Raw genomic sequence first — 23,659 nt, forward strand, 5'->3', positions numbered from 1 at the left:
AGCCACTGCACTCCAGTCTGAATGACAGAGTGAGACTCCAACTCAAAAAAAAAAAAAAAGCCTTCAACTATGTGAAACAACTGCTTTGAAAAACAATCTTTTTTTTTCTGAGTTGGAGTCTCTGTTGCCGAGACTGGAGTGCAGTGGCACACTCACGGCCACCGCAGCCTTGACCTGCTGGGCTCCAAAGATCCTTCCACATCAGCCTTCCAAGTAGCCAAAACTATAGGCACATGCGGCCACGCCCAGCTAATTTTTGATTTATTGTAGAGATGAGGGCTCACCAAGTTGCCCGGGTGGGTCTCGAACCCGCGGGTTCAGGCAATTCACTCGCGTTGGCCTCCCAAAGTGCTGGGATTACAGGCTGAGGCACTGAGCCCAGTCAAAAAATTAATCTTAAGAGGGCAAAACCCATTCATTAGCTGTTTTATTTTTTATAAAGTACTCACAAGATGGAAAACAGCTTTAAATGTTTTTTATATAAGCAATATAGGCAATAAAAAATTATAAAAGGATATGTACCAAATGTTAATAGTTGTTATCCATAAAGTACGAATTATAGGTGCTTTTCTTTTCTTGATTTTATTTGTATTTTCTAATTTTCCACAATAATCATGCATAACATATAAAATGAAAGTAGATTTTTTTTTAAAGTTGAAAAAATTTTAAATGCTAGACTATAGAATTCTCATTTCTGAACCTCAAAAATGTAAGAATATCAATATAAAAAAAGATGATAAAATGAAGATAAAAAGAAACACATGAATAAACTGTCAACATCTAGTATTTAAAAACCCTGAATATTTTCGGTACCAAATACATATAAAAATGAAAATTCTGGGTGGCCTTTTGGCCTAAATACTTGTGCAGCAGACATATTTTAAAAGAGGATTTAAAAATAGGCTTCCTAAAGATTATGTTATGCATATTTTAACATTTTTAAAAGAAAGGGTTCCTAAATTTTAAAACAGTAACAGAGATAAAATGAAACAGCACTAATAGTAACAATGCCCACTATTATTAAAGTCATTGTCTTTTATCTTAAAGAGATGTTACATACTGTTTCAATTCTTCAATTGTAAAATTAGTAAGATCTGGAACATCTTGATCTTCATTTTGATCTTCTTCCTCTTCAGGGGGAGGCTGAGCAGCAGCTTCATTTACTTCTTCGATTGAGAAGAGACATATAAATTTCTCAATACAATTATCCTTGTATTCTTTATAGAGGAACACTATAGTGTCACAAGCATATAGAGAAATTCACCTAGTCTATTCAGTGCTTCTGATCTGACGTTTACTGGCCAAGAAACCTAATAAAAATTTTTTTTTGAGTCAGAGTCTCACTCTTTCCCCCACGCTGGAGTGCAGTGGCACACTCACAGCCACCACAGCCTCGACCTGCTGGGTTCAAGTGATCCTTCCACCCCTGCCTTTCAACTAGCTGGAACTACAGGCACACGCTATCATGCCTGGCTAATTTTTTGATTTATTGTAAAGACTAGGTCTCACCAAGTTGCCCAGGCTGGTCTAGAACACCTGAGCTCAGGCAAACCTCTTGCCTCAGCCTCCCAAAGTGCTGGGATTACAGGCTTGAGCCACCGCACCTGGCCCCCAATTCTTTATTTTAATATGTGATATTAAGTCTGATGTCTTACAAGTCAATCTTCATGAAATTTATTTCATCAATATTCAAATTATTTTAAAAGTTCAATTAATGTGAAAACTAGCAAAAAGCCTGCACATTAAATTTGCAGAAATGCTAGTCAATTGAAATGTATGTCTTCTACAATCTTAGAAAATTTTTAAAGAATTTCATTATAAACCAAATGTATTTTATTTTCAAAAATCAAACGAAAATATACCTAAGAATGCAATTGCTGTAAGTAAGCAGCTCTACCATAATATATCATCATATCACATCATACATTTCTAAAACTCAATAAAGCTTTGTATACATGAAGTATAAAATTATACTTACGTGTTGTAGCTGAATCAGGCTGGGACAATTTGAGAATTCCTGTTTTTAACAGTTTCGAAAACAATTCATTTACATCCACCTGACTGAGATGATTATCAGGATATGCCTTAGGAAGGGCTCCTTTAAAAAAATAGCAGTTATTTTTATTTGAAAAAAAAAACAAAGTGAAAATTAATACAAAAGCACTTTTCAAAGTTTTCTTCAAGATGTCCTGCCAATAGTAAATCTGACAAAATCTTATTAATGATCAGCCTAATTATCTCAAAAGCTCCTAAAATTAACTTTTATTTTCATCAACAAATCTATTCTAAGACAAACACTGAGAACTAACACTGAAAACACTGATACTTTATGTCCTTCTCCTGTGCAATGCCACACCACCCCTAGCACTAACTTTCCAATTTCTATTTCTCATCTTTTAAGCACATTGGAAAATATAGTTTTGTATAGGTGAAGTAGTGTATCATCTCTTAGTATTAAGCCTAAGTGGAAGTACCCCAACCCCATTGCTCCCTGACTTAACTATCCAGAGGAACTGAAGCAGGAGCATGAACAATATGGCTCAGAGTATACTTGCCCCTGACCTATGTTGAATAATATATTGCCCTTGCAAAGCAGCTCAGGCGATTGCTGAACAGATGTCAGGCTTTCTAAAGTCTCAGTAACTTGAATAAATGAAACAAGCATAATAATTTTATTATGCTTGGTGAGGAATCCTCACTGGTGAGGAATCATTCCAATCCTATATTTTCCTAAGCACTATTCAAATGTATTTATATGTAACTATGAAAACTATTTTAATGTATTTACATGTAACTATGATGAATCTCGCTAGAAAAATGTTCTGAACCACTAAAAATTCCTCTTAATGGCAGAAATTCAATTTGCTTCAACAACATACATAATCCCTACCCTTAACCATCATATTTCTCTGCACTTATCACAGTGCCTTATAAATAATAGGCTAATTAATGTTTGTTCAAATTAAATGTCTGAATGCATGAATGAGTATGTCAACTTCAATAGTTAATCGATTACAACAGCGTTTTACACACTAGTTAACATTTACATTCTATCAGAACTAGCTATTTATATGTCTAAGAGGCATAATTAGCTATTCATATGTGTAGGGGAAGCATGAACTGTGGAAGCAGATTCCTGCAAATCTAACTAGAAATTCCATTTCTAATTGTGTGACATGATCAGGTTCCTTATCTATGCCTCTGTTTCCTTGCCTGTAAAAGGGTAATAATCATTACTGCCTAGGACAGTTATAAGAATTAAATGAATTAATAGTTTTAAAGCACTGAGATATTTGGTATTATATACAGTTTTTGTTAAACAAACAATAGATCTGCTATACTATAAAGCTCTTTGAAGGATGAACTAAATTCATCCTAGTCCAGGTACAGTGGCTTATACCTGTAATCCCAGTACTTTGGGAGGCCAAGGCAGGTGGATTTCTTGAGGCTACGAGTTTGAGACCAGACTGGTCAAAATAGCATGATCTTGTCTCACTAAAAGCGTAATTTAAAAAAAAAAAGGAGGTGAGTAGCGTGCAGTCTGTAGTCCCAATTACTTGGGAGGGTGAAGTGGGAGGATCACTTGCGCCCAGCAGTTCCAGGCTGCTGTAAGCTATGACCAATGCACTACTCCAGCCTGAGCAAAAGAGCAAAACCCTGTCTCTAAAAAATAATAATAAATTCACCTAGCATAATGCCTACCAGAAAGCAAATGAGCAATATATGTTCAAATGAATAAATGAACACAGGTATATTTACTACTGGTAAAGGGGCATTTTCACTTTCAAATTACAGAAGACACCTTGAAAGAAGCCAAATATAGCACACTGAATACTGCTCACACCCCTTGGAAGAATAAGTAAAAGGAAAAGATACCTAGTAACATTTCAATCAATACCCCCAACCCAAGGCAATAAGATATGATTTCCTCTGTGACACTCTTATGCCCTATATATACACACATAATCCAAAGTTATAAAAGCAAAAAGAGTATTTGTAGTTTTTGCACTATCTCATGCCATTAATCCCAATATAACAAATACTCCACAAATAAATGGAGTTCTAAAGGAAAATACAAGGCCAGCCGTGGTGGTTCACACCTGTAATTTCAGCACTTTGGGAAACCGAGAAAGAAGACACTTGAGCCCAGGAGTTCAAGACTAGTCTGGGCAACACAGTGAGGCTCATCTCTACAACAAAATGAAAAATATTAGGCAGGTGTGGTGGCATGCATCTGTAGTCCCAGCTCCTGGGAGGCTGAGGTGGGAAGATCACGTAAGTGCAGGATTTGGAGGGTGTGGTGACCATGATTATGCCACTGCACTCCAGCCTGGGCAACAGACTCACACCCTATCTCAAAAACAATTTTTAAAAAATAGAATACATTAATATAGCACTTTACAAGTTTCAAAGGACTTTTGAATATACTATCTCATTTGACTCGCTTTAAAAAAAATTTCAGGCAGGCTGGGTACGACGGCTCATACCTATAATCCCAGAACTTTGGGAGGCGGAGGCAAGAGGATTGCCTGAGCTGGGGTTCAAGAGCAGCCTAGGCAACTTCGTGAGCCCCTCATCTCTACAATAATCAAAAATTAGCCAGGTGTGGTGGCACATGCCTATAGTTCCAGCTGCTTGGAAGGCTGAGGTGGAAGCACTGCCTGATCCCAGAAGGTAAAGGCTTCAGTAGTCATGATCATACAACTGCACTCCAGCCTGGACGACACAGTGAGACTCCAACTCAAAATTATATACATTTTGGGGTAAACAGTGATATTACCATATTCTGTTTACAGAGAAAGAAACTGAACCTCAGGGGGGATACTTGCTTAAACCCTGCCCACCTATAAAGTCACAGAGCGCAAAGTCTAACCCTGGTCTTCTGAACTTCAGATCCCAAAGTATTTCCTTGCCTTTTATAGTGACAACAAAAAAAAAATAACAAGTATTAATCCTAACTGTCCACTTAGAAGTTAAAAATAAAAAGCTTTCTAATTAATTGAATGAATTTCTTCAGATGACACAATTTAAGAACTAATGTATAAAAGAGAGCTTGGCTAGGACTTTCCTAATAACTTCAGAAGTTTTGGAAAATTCCTGAAGTTTGTAAACTGAATAATTCAATGCTACACTAAAGCATGTTTCTGAAGTGGTTTTTGGTAATGATTCAGATACTGAAACAAGTATACTACTACTTGGTTAGGCTAGTTCCCCATAAAGTAACTTTGTTTTATGTCATAAATAGCTATAATTTACACACTTCCTATTTATCACACAACAAAACTAAAATTCATTTTTAAAGTTCTTGCATTCCAGTATTATTTATGCCTCACCTCATAGTAACCAAGATGCTTAACAGGAGACCTGGCTAGGAAATCAGTTTTATTCTCTGAGTGCCCAAAGAAACAAAATACAACTGAATCAAATTTATAAGGTGGCATCCCCAGTATTCACTTAATAAATGCTCATTAGATCATAACATAAACATACAAAACAAAAACTCAAAATGACACTAATTGAGATGTCTAAGGTTTGCCATTTAGTTCATTCTATCTCAACACAAACATAACACTCTCACTCCACCTCCTGGCTTCCCACTCAACAGGTTTCCTTCTCTCTTTTTGATGGTCTGGCAGAACAAATTTCTTTAAATATGCCTTCTTAAAATTGTTATTTTTAAAAAACTGACAAAGTTTCTATTCAACAAAACGTTAACTGTCTTTTGAAAAACAAAGTTCAGAAAGTACATACCTGAAGGATTCTGAACAAATGCTCCAGAATTTTGTGGATGTACTGGTAAGAATTGTTGTCCTTGGCCAAAAGCTACTGGCTGAGCAACACCACTCAGAACCTTTTAAGATAAATCTTGCTTTTAAAACCATCCTTTCCACATTTTAAGTAAAACTTTAACATTCTAATCACATAAAAATATTTAGATGCCCACAAGGTCTGGCTTATACAATAATAAAGATTTAGAAAGTTAACTTGGCTGGTTCACTTCATTTCTAGATCTTCTATAAACAGGAACAATAAAATCTTCCCTTATCTGTTTCAGAGTTATAAGGAACTGAGAATGGGTGAAACTTCTTAGAAAAGTTTAAGATACCTACTAAAAGACAAAGTAGCCCCCCCCAAAAAAGAAAAGTTTAAGATACCATGCAAACACAAGATAACCAGCTGTGTGACCTTATACAAGTCACTTTACCTTACTGGTGGCTCTCCTATATTTTATATATAGAACTGACATAAAGCAATGTGACCTTAAACATAATCACAGGAGCCAGTTAGCAGCAAAACTCCTGACCCTTGACCCCTTTTCTCCACAGATATCAAAAACCTGTTTTAAAATTACCAAGCGGCTAACATCCTGCTTGGCAACAGTTATAGCTAGATTACAAAGTAGACTGTAAAAGATGTCAAAGGGAATGTTAAAAAATAAAACAGTCATAAGGCAAGAACTATACTGGCACACAAACATAGTATGGTAGTCTAGAGGGAAGCAGGACTTCTACGTGTTGGTGTCATATAAATAAATATCCATTTTTAGGCTGGATGTGATAGCTCACACCTGTAATCCCAACACTTTGGGAGCCAAGGCTTTGAGCCCAGGAGTTCAAGACCAGCATAAGAAGCATAGCACGAACTCATCTCTACAAAAAACAATGTAAAATTAGCAGGATGTGGTGACATGTGCATGTAGTACCAGCTACTCAAGGAGTCTGAAGTGGACAGATAACCTGAGCTCGAGAGTTCAAGGATGCAGTAAGCTATGATCGTGCCACTGCACTCCAAGCCTAGGCAACAGAGTAAAACCCCAACAACAAAAATCCATTTATAAACTTTGTTCAGTATCCATGTGAGTTTTCAAGGGTATGTATACATAATAAAAACCCCACCAATTTTATATAATGTGGGAAGAAGACTAAGTAAGTCAATTCCCATTCAAGAGTATCTGTCAATAACGGTATCATTTTTTTCAAGGACATACAGTAAAGTAAATCTAACTATGCAGGTCAAATGTTTTTATACCGTTGGAGATGAACCGAAGACTACTTTCTATTCATAATGCTCATAACATGCTTTTAAAATATTTTTTATTGTACTTTTTTTTCCATACAGTCTTATTACTATGAAATAAATTTGTCCTGGTAAGAAAGTGTCAGCACTTGGAAAAAAAAGTAAATTTAGTCTGGTAAGAACTGCAGCAGGTAAGCAAATGTAGTTCAAAATCAACTGAAATTAATCACAAAGTATAAACACATTGCTTTAAAGTTATTTCAACATACATTTTTAAATGTATGCAGAATAAGTGTGAAAGAATACCAACAGGTAACTATATGTTGAAGTAGCTGGAGTGTTATTTGGAAGGCAAATAGCAAGTTTGTTGTGTTGGCATTAATATCAAACTGTGTTTAACTGGAGTGACTGGAAAGGTGGTAAAAAGTAGGGAGAGAGGGTGAAAAAGAGAATTGTACACTGTAAAAGTACAGCCAATTTGATTTTCTTATTTAACTTAGGCTAAGGAAGTTACTGGTCAAAAAACAACCTCAACAATCAGCTCTATGGATACTTTACAGCATATCAGAGTTTAACAGTTCTATAATGTAGCAGAGGTCTATGAAACACAATTGTATAATACTTCAGTAGCTTTAAAGCAACAAGCAAACAAAGTGAAGGGTGGAAGGCTGACTGAGATATTTCCCTAGATCCTGGAAGAGCTAAAATCGGTTTTGGATTTAGTTGCAAATTTCATCCCCAAAAGACTCTCATTCTACTTTCCTAGCATGTGGGGATTAGAATACATTAAAAACTTCTTTCCGATCTACATAATAAGCTGTGTCCTAAAAACCTTCTTCAAACCCTAAAAACATTAAAAAATGGTTAACTTATCTACATAACATAATTTTAAAACAGACTTACCTGTTGAGATGCCTGAATATTTCCTACTGTTATGGGAGCAGGCAAATTTCCAAAGTTTCCAAATTGAGAACTCTGAAGATTTTTTTCATCAAAATAGTGTCCAGCTCTGTTAAGGGGATTCGAGAAACTCTGGTTTCCAGGGCCATGTGGTCCATTAAAATTTGGTCCTTGAGGTGAATCAAATATCTGCTCATGTCTTTGGAACTGCAGTCCTTGGGATGGGGCATTAAAAGCATTGCCAGGTGGGTCATTATATGGACCAGTCTGATTGAAAGATACAGATTCAAGCCTTTGTGAAGGATGATTGTCAAATCTTGTTCCTTGAAGACCAAGAGGAATATCAAACCTTGATGCTTGTTGGTGCTGTGGACCATCAAATCTTTGAGGTACACCATCAAATCTTGGTTGAACCTGCTGTCCAGGTGGTCCATCAAACCTCTGTGGGCCTGGCTGACCAGGAGTTCTTTCAAATCTAGGACCTGGCTGGCCATGTAAACCATCAAATCTTGGCAAGAGTGATGGCTGACCTGGCTGTCCATCAAACCTTAAAGCATGGCAACCTTCAAATCTTGGACCACCTTGACCCAGAGGCCCTTCGATTCTCAGGCCACCTCCTGGTACAGGACCCTCAAATCTCATTCCACCTCCTTGTTGAACTAAAGGTCCCTCAAATCTGATCCCAACTCCTGGCTGACCATGTGGACCCTCAAACCTAAGGTTCCCACCAAGTTGACTATGCTGGCCTTCAAATCTCAGAGCAGCTACTGACTGACCATGTGGGCCCTCAAACCTCATTCCAACACCTTGCTGTAGCAAAGGACCCTCAAATCTGATCCCACCTCCTGGCTGACCATGAGGTCCATCAAATCTAATTGCAGCCCCTGATGGACCATGACCCCCTTCAAATCTAAGTCCACCTACAGGCTGACCTCGGGGATTATCAAATCTAAGCCCACCCACAGGCTGACCATGAGGTCCCTCAAACCTTAGACCACCCACAGGTTGACCACGATGTCCTTCAAACCTGAGACCACCAACCGGCTGGCCCCCTGGTCCCTCAAACCGCAAACCACCTGCAGATCCTTCAAACCTCAGACCAGGAGAACCTTCAAACCGAAAACCACCTCCTCCTGCTTGACCAATTGGGCCCTCAAACCGCAGAGGCGCCCCTACTGGCCCTGGAGGACCTTCAAATCTCAAAGGACACCCGCCTCCTAGCTGACCTTGTGGTCCTTCAAATCTCAAAGGGCCTCCTCCCCCCATTTGTCCTGGTGACCCATCAAACCGAAGAGAACCTGGTGTAGGAGGTCCATCAATTCTAGGGCTTAATTTATTAGGTCCTTCAAAAATCATCTTGGTTGGGCCCTCTCTCGTTACCGATGGCCTAGAAGGTCCATCAAATAATGGTCTGTCTTCAGCTAAAGCTGTAAGTCGCTGATTAGTATCAAGGCCGGCGAATCTTGATGCTGGGCCATCTACAAATGGCTTATCTGAATCTTCATATCGAGGTCGCTTAAGCGGGAAACGATCATTGAATGGAGATCTCTGTTCTTCTCGCACTCCTTTTAAAAAGAAAAAAATTTATTTGCACTAAATCTGAAGTTGTATCAAATTTGTCTTAAAATCTTTCTATAAAACATGAAAATGTTTATCCCAAGATATATATAACTATCTCACTATTGGGGGGCAGGAAGAGACAGATAGCATCAAGCAGTAGATTAGAAAATGTCCTCTACAGTCAGATACAGTTGGGTTAAAAAAAATCCACATCCTGTCAACTTACTAATTATTTGACTTTAAGAGCAAGTTATTTAACCTCTCTGGGTTTATTTTCTATCTGTAAAATGAAGATCAATATACGTTTCACTGGGTTGTTGTGAGGATTAAATCTCACTACATATAAAAAGAACCTAGTGAAATACCTGACATACAACTGGCCTTAGAAATATTAACTCCCTTTCCATAGAGGGAAAAATACATAACAAAACAAACAAACAAAAAGGTCGTCTGAACAGTCATAAAAATCCATCCCCACTTAGCTTGTTCATTTTCCCTTCACTGCTGTGTGATTCAATAGGCATAATCTAATTTAACTTTTTCTACCTTTAGCAGAGACTTGTTCGTCATGTCTTCTCCGGCCCTCATGGGGTGAAAGATTCTCAGCATAAGTACGACTCCCAGATATAGGAGAAAGACGTCTTGCTCTTTCACTAAATTGTTCTTTTCTGTCAAACTGTGCTCCACTATTCCTACTTGCATGTTTATTTTTGGATGGCTCACATTCTATTCCAGACAACAAGGCATCAGTCAAAGGGTAGTCAAAAATATCAGGATCTAAGAGATCAAGTCTTGGAAATGAATGCTGAACCTGTGTCCTTTTCAGTTTTGCTTTATGTTCATAGTAGCTTAATTCAGCATCAGATAAGAGAGGTTTCTTTTTTAATCCACCTTTATTTTCTTCTGTAGGACTATCCCGTACATTGCATCTATGTTTACCTTCTTGATACTGAAATATCTGTCGAATTTGATGCACAACAACAAGGAAGTCATCCTGTGTAATTTCACCAGAAGCTAAACGTTCACTCGTCTGTGTAGGGATGATAAAAGGAAATTAAACACTTTATATATAAAAGTACTTTAAAAAATTAGACAAAAGAGAATAATGACTATATAAGAGTAATAATAGTAACTACCTTTTGAAGTAATTCTCTTTTGCTTGCAAGAGTTAACTCTTTAGGAATCTGAAGATTGGCATCTACACTTAACCGATGCTGCGGCTGCTTTGGGGCTCGAGGTGACAAAATTCCTTTACTGCTTGACCAGCTCTCCCTATGCCTCAGATGAGGAGGTTTACTATGTTCATCAGCCTGTTGTAAGCTGAAACCATAAAAGTAATGTTACTTCAAAATGTTTTTTTAAGAAACACACAGGACCGTATTTAAGCATCCTTTCCAAAGGATACAGTTAAAATGGATATATGTAACCACAAAAAGTAATTAAATGATTAAGGGTACAAGATATGAAATCAGGAAAAACAGATGAATTTTTATTCCTGTATGCTCTGAATTGCAGCCTTAGGAAAATTAGTTAACCTTTCTAAACTTCAGTTTCCTATCTGTAAAATAAAAAATAATGATATTTAACCCACAGAGATGTAAAAATTAAATGAAAAAAATAAAGTACTAAATAATAGCACCCAATAAACATTTTCCACTTTTTAAATTAACACTGTCTTTTAAAATGCATGCATCATTCTACTTCATTAAAAATACTAACACCAAGTGGGAACCAAAGGGAAGCACAAACTTTACCTGTATGATGACCTTGTATACCTAATCCTGAACTGCACCCCACATCTTTAAAATGAATATTCTCCCCCTTTAAAAAAAAATTAACACCATACCTTTTATTTTCTTCCCAACCAGATTTCCATCTTTTGGCAGACTTAGAACTTTGCCAGTTTTCTATATTTTCCTTTGGTTCAGTGCCTGACTTGGTAGAATGCTGATTTGTAGTTTCTTGTGGTCGTTCTTCTTCAGTCTTTTTCATTCGCCTTGGATCTCGAACATCCTGTTTAGTACTTCTCTTAGCATTTCTGTCTTCCCTAGAAGGTGGTGTAAACTCTTCCATATGAGACTGCTTAACTCCTGATTGGCGAAGCTTTCCAGCTTTAGGGACTGAAGTTGGAGACATGCTCCTTTGCCTTCGTTTGGGTGACCGCCTGTCTCTTCTCTTTGGAGAATGTATAATTGGTGATCTAGACTTGGGTGATCGAGATCTTGATCGTTTTCTAGTACTTGATCTCCCTGGTTTTGTTCCCTGTTTTTCTGATTCTTCTGTTAGGGTATCCTGTTTTTGTACAATGCCATTTATGATTTTGTTTCTGCTTCCAGCCAGTCTATGTTCAGATGACTTCATATGCTCATCTTTATCCTTTTTTTCTGCAGTTTTTCTCTTCTCTTTTACATCATCATCTTTGCCATCAGTCTTATCCTGAAGATGTTTTTTTAACCTTGGATCTCTCTTGTTTATATCAGGCAACCTCATACTTTCAGATTCTTGATTTTTCAAGTCTTTTGTGTGAGATAATTTGTTTTTCAAGGGTGATGGTGATTTAGATTTAGATTTAGATTTAGAATCTAATTGTTCAAGTTCTTTCTTGGTTATTTTTTCACCTGATTTACTTTTTTCTTGCTTGGATGAATTTAGTTTTTCAGAGGGTACAGTTTTACTTGTTTTAATATCAGATTGGCTCATTGTGTTCATTAGGAATTCTTTCCTGTGACTTTGATCCTTTCCATGAGAATGTTGGCTTATCCTATTAAGACGGGGATCCCGGTTAGTCCCCTTCAAATCCTGAATTTGTAAGGATGGACCTGGACGGCTTTTCTCAGGTTGCACAGGAACCTGATGGGAAGTTTTAACTGCCATAGGAGGAATTTGTGAAACATGTAATTTGGATGGTGCAGATCCAGGACCTAAGTTGGATGTCTCCTGCTGAACACTAAGAGAAACTGCCTGAAATATGAAGTAAATGTTCATATTAATACTGTAAAACAAGGAGATTGTCAAGAAATTGCAGACAGCTGAAGAATATAATGCTTCATTCGATAAATCTATATAATCAATATTGTATTTACAATGTGTACTTCTAATATATAAATTGGTATTACAGTGAAAAGATGAGAAAGTTGGTCAGGCATGGTGGCTCACACCTGTAATCCCAGCACTTTGGAAGCCTGAGGCAGGAGAAATGCTTGAGCCCAAGAATTCGAAACCAGCCCAGGCAAAATAGCAAGACCTCGTCTCTAAAAGAAAAATCAAAAAAATTAGCCAAGCGTGGTGGCACATGCCTGTAGTGCCAGCTACTCAGGAGGCTGAGGCAGAAGAACTGCCTGCGCTCAGGAGACAGAGGCTGCAATGAGCTATAATCATGCCACTGCACTCCAGCCTGCGTAACAGAGCAAAACCCCTCCAAACTCCAAAAAAAGTAAAAAATAAAATTTAAAAAAGAGAAAAGTCCATGTACCTAAGTGGCCCATTATTTCTTACTAGTCCTTTGCTTTGCAATAATATAATATAAGCTCTAGATAAAATAGGGAAAAAAATCTTCCCTCTTCCTACTTATTCAGGATGCTGAATCAGATTATTCCTAAGAAATTATTAAATCACTACACTCCAGCTATATAAGAGTTAATCAGTCCAGCTAAATTCTGTCATAAAATTCAGTTCCTCCCAAAGTAGTACTGTCACTGAACTTATAAAATCCTGCCTTTCTGTACTTCCTTAATCTCAAATAAGCTCAGATGCTAATAAGTAAAATAACTTAGTATAAACTTAGTATAATGCATAGAAATATATAATCTTCCTGACCTCCTTAATTTTGTGATGTCCTTTCTTTTGCAGACTTCTAAGAATCTGATTTCTGCTCAAGAAGCATAAGCTCATAAACTATTAGAGACTATGCAAAAACATTTGCCACAACACACCTACCATCTTGGGACTGAAACATTAAGTCCACATAATGTAAACAAAATTAAGGTATTATAAGATAGCAATCTAACAGAAAGTTATTTAGACAAAATACTGTGGTTTTTAATCAAGGTATTTTTTACAATAAAGCTATAAAAATATGGTCCAATATACCATAATTTGCAAAATCCATAATTGGAAAAATACACTATTAACAAAAGTAGCATGTTAACACAATTGAAACACAAAATAATTACTTCCCTAATGGAAGACAGGTTTAAAATACTTAAAGTATTTTGATCTCCTCTACTTACCAGTTGTGCCTTAGCTTGCTCTAGCTCAAGTTCCAGCTTCTTCTGCTGAAGTTCTAACAATTGTTTTTGCTTTGCCAGTAACTGTTGCCTTATTAGTTGTTCTTGGGTAAGATTCTTTTGTATATCAGGAACAATTGGAGGAGTGGAGATGCTAGGGGAACTGACCACTGTGCCAGGCGTTGAAGACTCTTCGGGCTGTAAGAAAAAAATAATTTGTTAGGAAAAATATATCACAGCTAAAAAAGGAAACTAAAGGGTAAATAAAAAATCTCAGCTTAATTCTTAATATGATCCATAATCGTAAATATCACACAAAAAACTTTTCAAGACCTTAAAACTCAAATGTTTTGTAATACCTAAACAAGGTGAGTACATGTTTAAGTAGGAAGTATATAAATATATATACTTAACACACACACATATACACACTCATTTTTTTAAAAAATGAACTGATTCAACACATGGTGTTCTATTTTTGCTGACAATAAGTTTTAGAGAATTCAAAATTTATAGTTAAAAGTATGTATTCATGTTAAAACTTACCGATTTATTTAAAAATTTAGGATTCACATGGATGCTAGATGTGTTCACATTGGGGGGTAGAGGTTTAATAGGCCAAGCAGGATCTAATGAATTGACTCTGACATCCAGGGCATAAAGTTTCTTCAAAGGGAATATTTCATCCCATGTAGAACGTAACTTAAATAAACTTTTTCTAGTATTTTCATCCACCTAGAACAACAGAACAATTCTATGGCTTGTTAAGTTACTATAAAATGTTTTATATATTAAGTATAAGCTACAGAAATCACTACTTTCCTTCATATATAAAACTATACTACCCATCGGTAATGTATACAGCAATAACAATGTATCAAAGATGCATTTAGTTTGTAAACATAGTTAATAAATTTACCAAAAAAATTAGAATTAAAGCCATTATCACCTAGCATTCATGCATGCAATCAACTAATCAAGTCTTTTTATGGACAAAATGTTTCCATGTTTTAGGGCCTCGTATAATATTTCTAATGTTACTCTTACTCTGGACAAAAATATAAAACTAGAAAATGGTTTGCCTGATGGTTTAAAATTTTTAAATTATTTACATGGTGGTACAAAGTTAAAATTAAGCAAAACCAAATCGCTAGTCAGTCTTCTACAATATGGCTGGTATCTATGAACAATCTATTTGTGATATGAAAGGCTCTTTAATAACTCAAACTCACAAAATCTTACCACTGGTAAGCTTTAATTTTACATAACTTCTCTGCTCATGTTTGTGATGGGCATAACATCAATTTTTAGAAAATTCACCATCAGAGAAAACTAGTGCTTGGGAAGAGTTAAGTTAGCTTTCTAACTTTAGGACAGACAGTAAAGCCTCAGCTATATTCAAGTTTTTAAATAATAATGTATTTATTACAAGGTAATCTGTCAACTGTAGTATTAATATCCAGTTAGATTCAGTAAAGGTATACTACCAAACACTCAAATGGATCTGAACATACTGAAACTGAATCCAAGAAACTAGTTAAACTTCTCCATAAACTACAGCCTCAGGTAAGCAGCATTCAGCAAAGATCTACAATACACAATTTAAGCTGTTTAATGGTATCTGAAATATAGTTTCCCAAATATTTTGTGTATACTTTTTCTCTAAGAACTTAAAAAAAAAAAATACTCACGTAGCAACTACAGTTTGTCCCAGTAAACAAGTAAAATCTAATACTGAATAGTTTTTCCAAAAATATCCCAATTCTACAAATCTGACAATGGACACAAGTGTTCATCTACTAAAATATAAGAACTACCACCAACTATATGTGTTAGAAAACAATCTTTAAACCTTTAAAATGTATATTGTAAGTACTCTAAGTGCCCTTTTGCTCAGTGTCAAAGACAGGTAGAGAATAACTTCAGCAAATCCCTTGCCTTCTTCAACGTAATACTGTATTAACCAAACTACCATGTTACAATGTTATGGAAGGAATTTACAATCTCTAGATATGGAAAATAACAAGCCTTTCTTCTGAACACTAAGGGGGAAAACAAATTTCCAAAACAACCTAACACAATTAACTAGTCCACCATTCATAAATACCTACAGCATTCCCATCAAACATATTTGAACAAGGTAACAAAAGAGGAAACCTTTCCAGAAAAATAAATAAATGGAGAAGTTTCAATTCACACTGAGATATTTTCTTGTTTTTCCAGATAGGAATAGACAACATCCTAACACCAGAAATATAAGCAATGAAATTTGAAGCACTCTTGATAGTTCCAGATTTTTCTGCCCAGTTTCTAATGATGAAACAAATCTTCATATGAGCAAGCTCGATTTTTTAAAAAAGCACAATTTTAAAAGCACACCCATCTATTCTCAAATGGAAACGTAAAAACTAACATAAAACATTTAACTTTAGCCCCTTTCTTTGAAAAGGTACTTAACGATCAATGTCCAAATGAATAAAACAATTCACCACCCAAGAAAACCCAACACAAAACAAGTATTTATTTAATCAGGAACACGTTTTAAAAAAAATAATTCAAATGTTTCCAAATGTATATATACCTTTTCAAACACACAAATAAATGTTGCAACTAGATTTTTAGTAAAGGCAGTGAGATATTCTCTTCCAACGTTTTTCACGATAGAATCCATAAGGTACATAACAGGAAGCTTCTCTGAGGAAGGAGCCTGAAGTAATAAAAAGAAACTGAAAAGTTTAGTATAATGAATTGCCACCAAATAAATTACTTTTAAAAGTGAATTTTTAAACTTACAATACAGACCTCTATTCTTGTTGGTACTAAATACTTCTGAATTGATATTAACTTTTATGAAACTTAGGTGTTCAATCAAGTTATCTCTTACAATCTTTAGTTGAGCACACAAAAGCTCAGAATTACCAGGATGAAAAACCATAATCTCCAGTACACTCAATTTATCAGATTTGTGTGGTTAAAAAAAAAGAAAAAAAAGAAAAAGAAAAGAAAGACCCGTGTTTTAAGTAACAAAAAAAGAGGGAAGCAAGGGAAAATTATTTTCTGTAATCCAAGTGTCAGCTTTGTGACCCATATTAACTTACAATGGTGTGCCTACACTCAATGAAGTAGTTTTTAGACCTCTGGTGGAAACCCTAATTTCCATAGGCATATTTTATATGTTAAAGTCTAAGAAGCTTTTGTTACCTGTAAAATTATTAGGATTACTTCTCTATAATCCAAATGAACAAAGGAATTTAAAAACACTTCACATTTGAAGTCAATGGCAAAACACAAACTTGCACATGAACATGCAGGAAGGTGCAAGTTTGTTACTGATACAAGAAAAACTGGATGGAGTAGCCGCAGAATCATGTAAATCAGGTTGAACTTGACTCTGGAAACCAGGATTTGTCCTGAAGATTTTCTTCACAGCACACACTCTCCGTCGAAATATTTTCCTCTGACTTGCACAAACCGGGGGCTCTAAATTTGTGCAGAGCCAGTGTGGTGATGCTGATACAGGTGGCCCTTTCCAAAGTAACGCTGCCCCAAGTTCAACTGCAACGCCTACCCATCACTGGCTTTTAGAAGGCACAGCAAGCTTCCAAAAAGCATCAGCAGGTTCACAGACTTGTTGAGGAGCATTAAGACACACCATATAAACTTTTAACTGACTCCACCAGGAGCACCCATGATTTTTAAAAAACAAAAACAAAAAAACTTAGGTTATTTCCCATCCCATGTGTATAGGAATCTTAACCCTGAATTAACACCCATAGCTACCTGTAGCTAGGGTAGGCTCAGTTCTGGAATACACAATGCCATAATATCTCATAAAACCAATTGCCCATACAAGTGTGTGGAAATGCTCTTGCTTCTGATTAACACCTTACAACCAAAAGTTGGTAAGGAAACCTTTGAATAACTTTGTATGAAAAACTTCTATGGTACTAAGAGTTCACCCACCACATGTGGGTAACCTGTATTAAGTACCAACATGTCAAATGCTTTATTACTGTGTCTTTACCTTACCATGTCATGTTTTACACCATTTTAGTCATTATTGTACTTATGAAAATAGGTTCTTTTAACACCGAAATCTGTTCAGTAAGCTAATTTTTTATTGTACAAGCCCTTATTTGTAATATTCTTTTTTGATACCGCTGCCTCATAGAAATTAGGTGTGAATCTTAAGTTTAGTAATGCTGAGATGCTAACGAATAGGACACAAACATTCACCTCCGGAAACACAAAACCAAGCCAGTTTGCTACCAAATGACAGAAAATCCCTCCCCTCATCCCCAATTCCACCCCCCCCATTAAGACATTTCCCCTAAAGTGACTTTTACATCTTTCCCTCCATCTGGCTTTTAAAAAATAACCAGGAAACGTGTGCCCCCAAAATTTCAGCTGTCTTTTACCAGCAAATAGACCATCTATTTTCACCATTGTGTAGCATACACAAACACAAGTTTTATGTGGTCACTATACTCAGCATTTAGTTTTCAGTTCTCAGATGTCTTCTGGGTCCATTAAAAACCAGCAAGGAAACTGTTCTTTTGAGTGACAACCTGAGCTGCTAAATATTAGGCGCCGTGGAATATTAGTACCCCCAAATACGAGGTAATTAGGTTTTAAAAAAAACAATGTTATTGTCTTAGAAATACAAGTGCTTTTTTCTTTTTTTAAAAAAAAGGCATTTAATGTCGAGTTAAGCCTTCAACAAGGCAAAAACTAAGTTTTCATGTCCAACATGTTTGTGGTATCAATAAAAAGGATGTTGAGTATGAAGAATGCTTCCTTTTAAAATCTCATACTTAAAAAAAGAAGAATAGCTGTTTTAAATACACAAGAAAAGGTGAAGACTTGCATTTTAGCTGTCAGGCTGAGTATGATAAACTTGTTGAGCTCTTTAAAAAAAAACCTTACTTTTCGTACTCTTTTTAAATTAAGGATGAAAAGACCATCTGAAACCGTGTATCTTGTGAACAGATTTACCCAAAAGAGTGGATGGAACCTAAAGAATGAACCCAAGTCACTTAAAGACTTTTGTTTAAAACACACAACCACGTAGATAAAAATAAGTCTTAGAAACAGATTCTACACCTTACAAGGTAAATAAAAAAGACAAATACATATTTTATATGTTTTATTCACAAATTTTATAATACCAGTCACACATTTCAAAACCATTTATTAGAGTCAGACCACTCAGTTTTACACTAGACAGAAACCGTCTCTAAACAATTTATTGGTGGTTGTTGTTAAAGTGGCCTTTAAAAAGGGGTTCACTCTGCTAAAAGGAGGCTCATCCTGATAACTGCAAGCACTAACAACTAGAAAAAACTAAACCGTAAGTACAAGCTTGAAAAATAACTTAAAATGTAGTACTGGGAAGCTATTAAAATTCATTATAACTAAGTTTAACAGTAACTTTACTTAAATGACATATCGCTCCCACATGAATCCACAGAAGAGGAGGACTACAGGGAAATATAAGGTGGCAGAGGACCACTTCCGTCAAGGGGTGAAGAAAAGCACGCCTTCACTATCAGGGAAGGGAGAAAAAAGAGAAAAGGAAGAGGAGGAGGGACTGAACTTTTCAGAGAAACTACAAGTACTTGTTACCCACTGGGCCAGTTCTCCACCTACAGGTTGGATAAGATCTCCTCCCCCCCGCCCAAACCCCACCCTCAACCCCAACTGCCAGTATTTTGGGACGTATCAGACCCTCCGATAGGAGAATAAAAGTTTTATCTAGCCGCCCCCACCCCAAAATGGGGCTGACGGGTGTGAGCAGCTGCCTGGCTGGCAGGGAATGGATTCTCCTCTCTTCCCTTTCGCATCATGTGCTTTTCAGGCGCCATGTTGGGCTCCTAACAGGCGGCTGCTCCACTCGGGGCCAATTCCCTATTCCCACCCACCAACAGCTCGCTCCCAGGTCCCCCTTCACCTCCTTCCAACCCACAGAGCACGATTACCCAAAAGGGTACTGGGAGAAAACGGGAGAACCACTCTCCACCTTCCCAGGGGGTCAAAACGGTTTGTTTTAACTCTTGCTTCCCCAAACCACCAACTGCCTCTTTGAGTCTCCCCCCACCCCCGAAGGGCTCTATTCAAAGCGTGTGTGTGTCAGGATATACAATGCGGTGGCCTAAATAGGGAGTTGGTAAGCGGAAGTGGGACTCCACCCTTTATCCTCCCAACTCCCTCCCCCCCCCAGGCCCACGCTCGAAGCCTGGGCCAAAGACCGAGCCTGAGTTGGAGGGGGAGGGTTGGAGACGGGGGACACGGCCCCCTCTGGATGGAAGCGAGACCTGGGATGAGGCTGACACTAAAATCAGGGAGTATTAGAAGAATAGGAGGCTGCGGGGTGTATAAAAACCTTGGCGGTTTGGGCCTCGATGAGAGAGACGATCTCCTTGGCGAAGGGCAGGTTCTCCTCGGCTAGAATGGTCAGCATATTGATGTGCGGTTTGCTATTGAAAGGTCAGGTCTTCGAGCGACGACTGATAATCCCGACAGGCGTCCTCCCGGGCCCCCGCAGCACCGGCCTCGGCCGGCGCCTGCTCTGACATTGCGCCGCGGCCCCCCTCCGAGGTCCGCCGCAGCTGAAGCTGAAGCCGCTCTCGATACCCCGCCTCCCTTCCGACTCCTTCTTCCTCTCCCCGGGTCTCTCGCGGCTCCGGCTTCACCACATGCTGACCGCGGAGGGGGGGTGGGGGACGACACAGGGGGAACCTCGGGTATGAAACGCCGCCGTCTCACGGGTGATCTCCGTCCACTTCCAGCCACCACAGAAGCTTCTTTCTCCACAGACACAAAATGGCGGCGGCAGTGGCGGCTCCAGCTCCGAAAATGTCTGTGTTCCCAACCGCTGCGTCGTGCGAAATGAGCTAGGGGAGGGGAAATGTGCGGTAAAGGGGCGGGGCCGCTGGTAAAGCCAGGCGTGATTGGCTGGTTTGGCTACGTCACGAGCCCCGTCCCCGGTTCTTCCGCAGGACGTCCTGGCGCCGCCTTCTTCTCCGGTCCCTACCCGGACTTTCGCAACACTTACAGCTCAGAGGTGCGGCGGAAAAGACGGCCTTCCTCATTGGCGGATTCATAAGGGACTGTTCGGTCATTTGTTACCATAACAACCCATTCAGGGAAGCCAATAGGCCTGGGGAAGGCTGTTCCCTAAGCCCAACCTAACCAGTTTAAGAAGAAAGCTCAGCGGTCCCCTCTCCGTCCCTCCCTCTGCAGTTTACCAGCCACTGAGCGGCTCTGTCAATCATCCTCCCGCCCGCCCCGGCCGCCGCGGCCCACGGTGGGGACTAGAGGGAGCGGGGGCTTTGGACCTGCCGCACCCCCTCTGCTCTTGTCTCAGGTGCTCCCGAGAGCATGGGCGGGGCCGGCTGTCCCTCCGGGAACTAAGGCGGGGAGGAGACGCTGACTTTACCCAGAACCTCGGAAAGAATCTCTAGAGCGTTGAGTCTAGCACGTCGATTCCCACACCCACAAAAACAGCTAGGCCGGCTTGAGTCGACTGCCCAGGAACATGCCTTTATTTAGAGGCTGTGTGTGAAAGGCTTTTCCCAGGAGTTTGGAGCTCTTCCGGGAGCCCACGCAGATCTTTAGGAAGGGTTTCTCACAACAGCCACACCCAGCCCCGGGCCTAATAGCGCCCCTCTCAGAGTCTTCTGCACTTCAAAACAGCGTTAGAATACACTATATGCGACACATGGGGAGAGGACTATATATGTACACATTTGTTTTACACACACACACACACACACACACACACACACACACACACACACTTGTTTATTTTTAAACTTGGGGGGGGTGTCTTTTCCCAGGTTGGGAATGATGCTCGCAAAACACAAAATATTCCAATAGTTCTGTCGTGGAGAACTGCGGCACAACGTCAACTAATCGCAATTTTTTTTTGATTGAGATGAACCTAAATATAGGCTTAATGTTAATTACATAAAATTTGCTTTGCTATTATCCTCCATAGGCTTTACCACTGTCCTCCGTGGCTCTGTAGGCACTTGAGAGACATTTTGTTTTTCTCCAGAAGAAATTGCTCTTAGGAAATAAATTGCTCTTTATTTGTCCCATATAAAGTAACATTTAATTTTTTGTTGTTGTTTTGAGTTCTAGCAACTTTATTGAGGTATAACTGATATACAGTAAGCTACATAAAGTGTACAGCAAGCTTAAGTTATATGAAAAAGTACAGGAAACAGTGGGTATCCCAGAACTATTTTCAGTAATAAAATCCACTGATTATTGTGTTTCTAATATGAAATCTTTTCATTGTTCTTTAGGAACGTAATTGTTCTCTTTCTTTGTTCCAGAGAGTGTTTACGAGAGTGTTTACTTTTTTTAAAAAACGGTTTTAGGCAAACAGTCTTTCAAGGTAAATTTATGTCATCAGAAAAACAGAAATGTGTATGTTAAAAACAAAAAGTAGAAAGAAATAAGAGAATAAGAATTACAAAGCAATCACTTCAAAAACAAGTCGTTATCTAACACTGCCAGCGGGTAGAATTTTCTCTTTTACACGTGAATCCAGTGTGTGCAGATAATATGCAGGAATAATATTGACATATTAACTATATGTATATACATTCTTGCTAAAAAGCATGTACAAGACTTTTATCCATTTAACCATTATTTATTGTTTACCTGTGTTATCACCACAAAAGGAATGCATGTTTATTCTAAAAAATTCAAATACAAGTACATAAACTAAAAATGAATATTTCCTCTTTTCAACTATTGGCCACAAGCTACTTCTCACAATATGTATCCTGCCATACCGTTTTCAGTGAAGATACACATAAATGCAATGTGTACAGTTTTTTTTATTTTTACAAAAATGTAATACATATGTGTGCATATGCGTATTTCATAACTTGCTTCTTAAATTCGAGGTATCATGGGCATCCTTTCGTAACAGTCCTAACGCTATATAATTCAAAGCATTTCCTTTTAAAGTTTGTGGCAGCCGGGTTCGGTGGCTCAGCCTGTAATCCCGCGCCTTTGGGAGGCTGAGGTGAGTGGATTGCCTGAGCCCGCGGGTTCGAGACCTGCCTGGGCAGGCGAGACCTCATCTCTACAATAAGCCGGGCGTGGTAGCGCGCGCCTGTAATTCCGGCTACTCGGAAGGCTGAGGCGGAAGGATTGCCGGAGCCCAGCCGGTCGAGGCTGCGGTGGCCGGGAGCGGCCACTGCACTCCAGTCTGGGCGACAGAGTGAGACTCCAACTCAAAAAAATAAATAAGTAAATAAATAGAGAATAGGAAGTCAAAACCAATAGGATATGTCCAAAATATGATTTCATAAAAATCTTATTTATATAATCTATATTATTCTCTGGAACATATATATCTATATAAAGAGAGAGAGAATGAAAGACTTCCTTGGGGAAAAAGTTGTTTCTGTTCATTAATTCATTCAACATGATCCATGCTCTCAAGGAGCTCATAGTCAGCTGAATGAGATTAAACCAACAATTGCTACATGGCATGGTAAGAGTCATGCTAGCAGCATAGACTAAGAACAGGAAAGGAGCATGTCTATTAGACTAGAGATAGTCAAGAAAGCTGTCCCAGAAGAATGTCTTTTCTTGAGTGCCTTTTGTTGTTGCTTATTCTGTTTGTCAAATATATCATTTTGACACATGGGTTTGGTAATAAAGCTTACTCTGAAAATTATGTGAATTAATTTTAACTGCATCGTATTCTAAAACACATTTCCAAAGTTGTTTGGTGGTTGAAATTCTTGTGAGTCAAAATAAAAGTCTCCATTCCTATCACTTAAGTCATTTTCCAGCACTGACTTTTGCTTGAGAGGCCTAGCTCATCTACCTTCTTTTGAAACTGTCCTGTGCCAGAAAATACTAGACTAAGGCAAGAATAGTCTGTTATCAGATAAGTGAATTGAACTGAAGAGATGTATACACGTATT

The 23,659-nt window shown here is 38.2% G+C and overlaps 1 protein-coding gene across 1 annotated transcript in view; it reads right to left on the bottom strand.

The window, feature by feature from the left end:
* PCF11 (PCF11 cleavage and polyadenylation factor subunit) overlaps positions 1 to 20,723 on the bottom strand; it is a 25,887-nt gene extending 5,164 nt beyond the window's left edge. The window contains 12 exon segments of the mRNA XM_008066741.2: positions 1,061 to 1,166; positions 1,979 to 2,098; positions 5,752 to 5,851; positions 7,921 to 9,482; positions 10,417 to 10,507; positions 10,614 to 10,797; positions 11,324 to 12,438; positions 13,707 to 13,901; positions 14,250 to 14,438; positions 16,285 to 16,410; positions 20,086 to 20,187; positions 20,189 to 20,723. Of these exon segments, the coding sequence (XP_008064932.1) occupies positions 1,061 to 1,166; positions 1,979 to 2,098; positions 5,752 to 5,851; positions 7,921 to 9,482; positions 10,417 to 10,507; positions 10,614 to 10,797; positions 11,324 to 12,438; positions 13,707 to 13,901; positions 14,250 to 14,438; positions 16,285 to 16,410; positions 20,086 to 20,187; positions 20,189 to 20,278 (3,980 nt within the window). The 5' untranslated portion in view covers positions 20,279 to 20,723.
* Between the last annotated feature and the right edge of the window lie 2,936 nt (positions 20,724 to 23,659).

The sequence above is a fragment of the Carlito syrichta genome, unplaced genomic scaffold (assembly GCF_000164805.1).
Source record: "Carlito syrichta isolate Samal-C Ts95f unplaced genomic scaffold, Tarsius_syrichta-2.0.1 Scaffold309093, whole genome shotgun sequence".
NCBI lineage: Eukaryota > Metazoa > Chordata > Mammalia > Primates > Tarsiidae > Carlito > Carlito syrichta.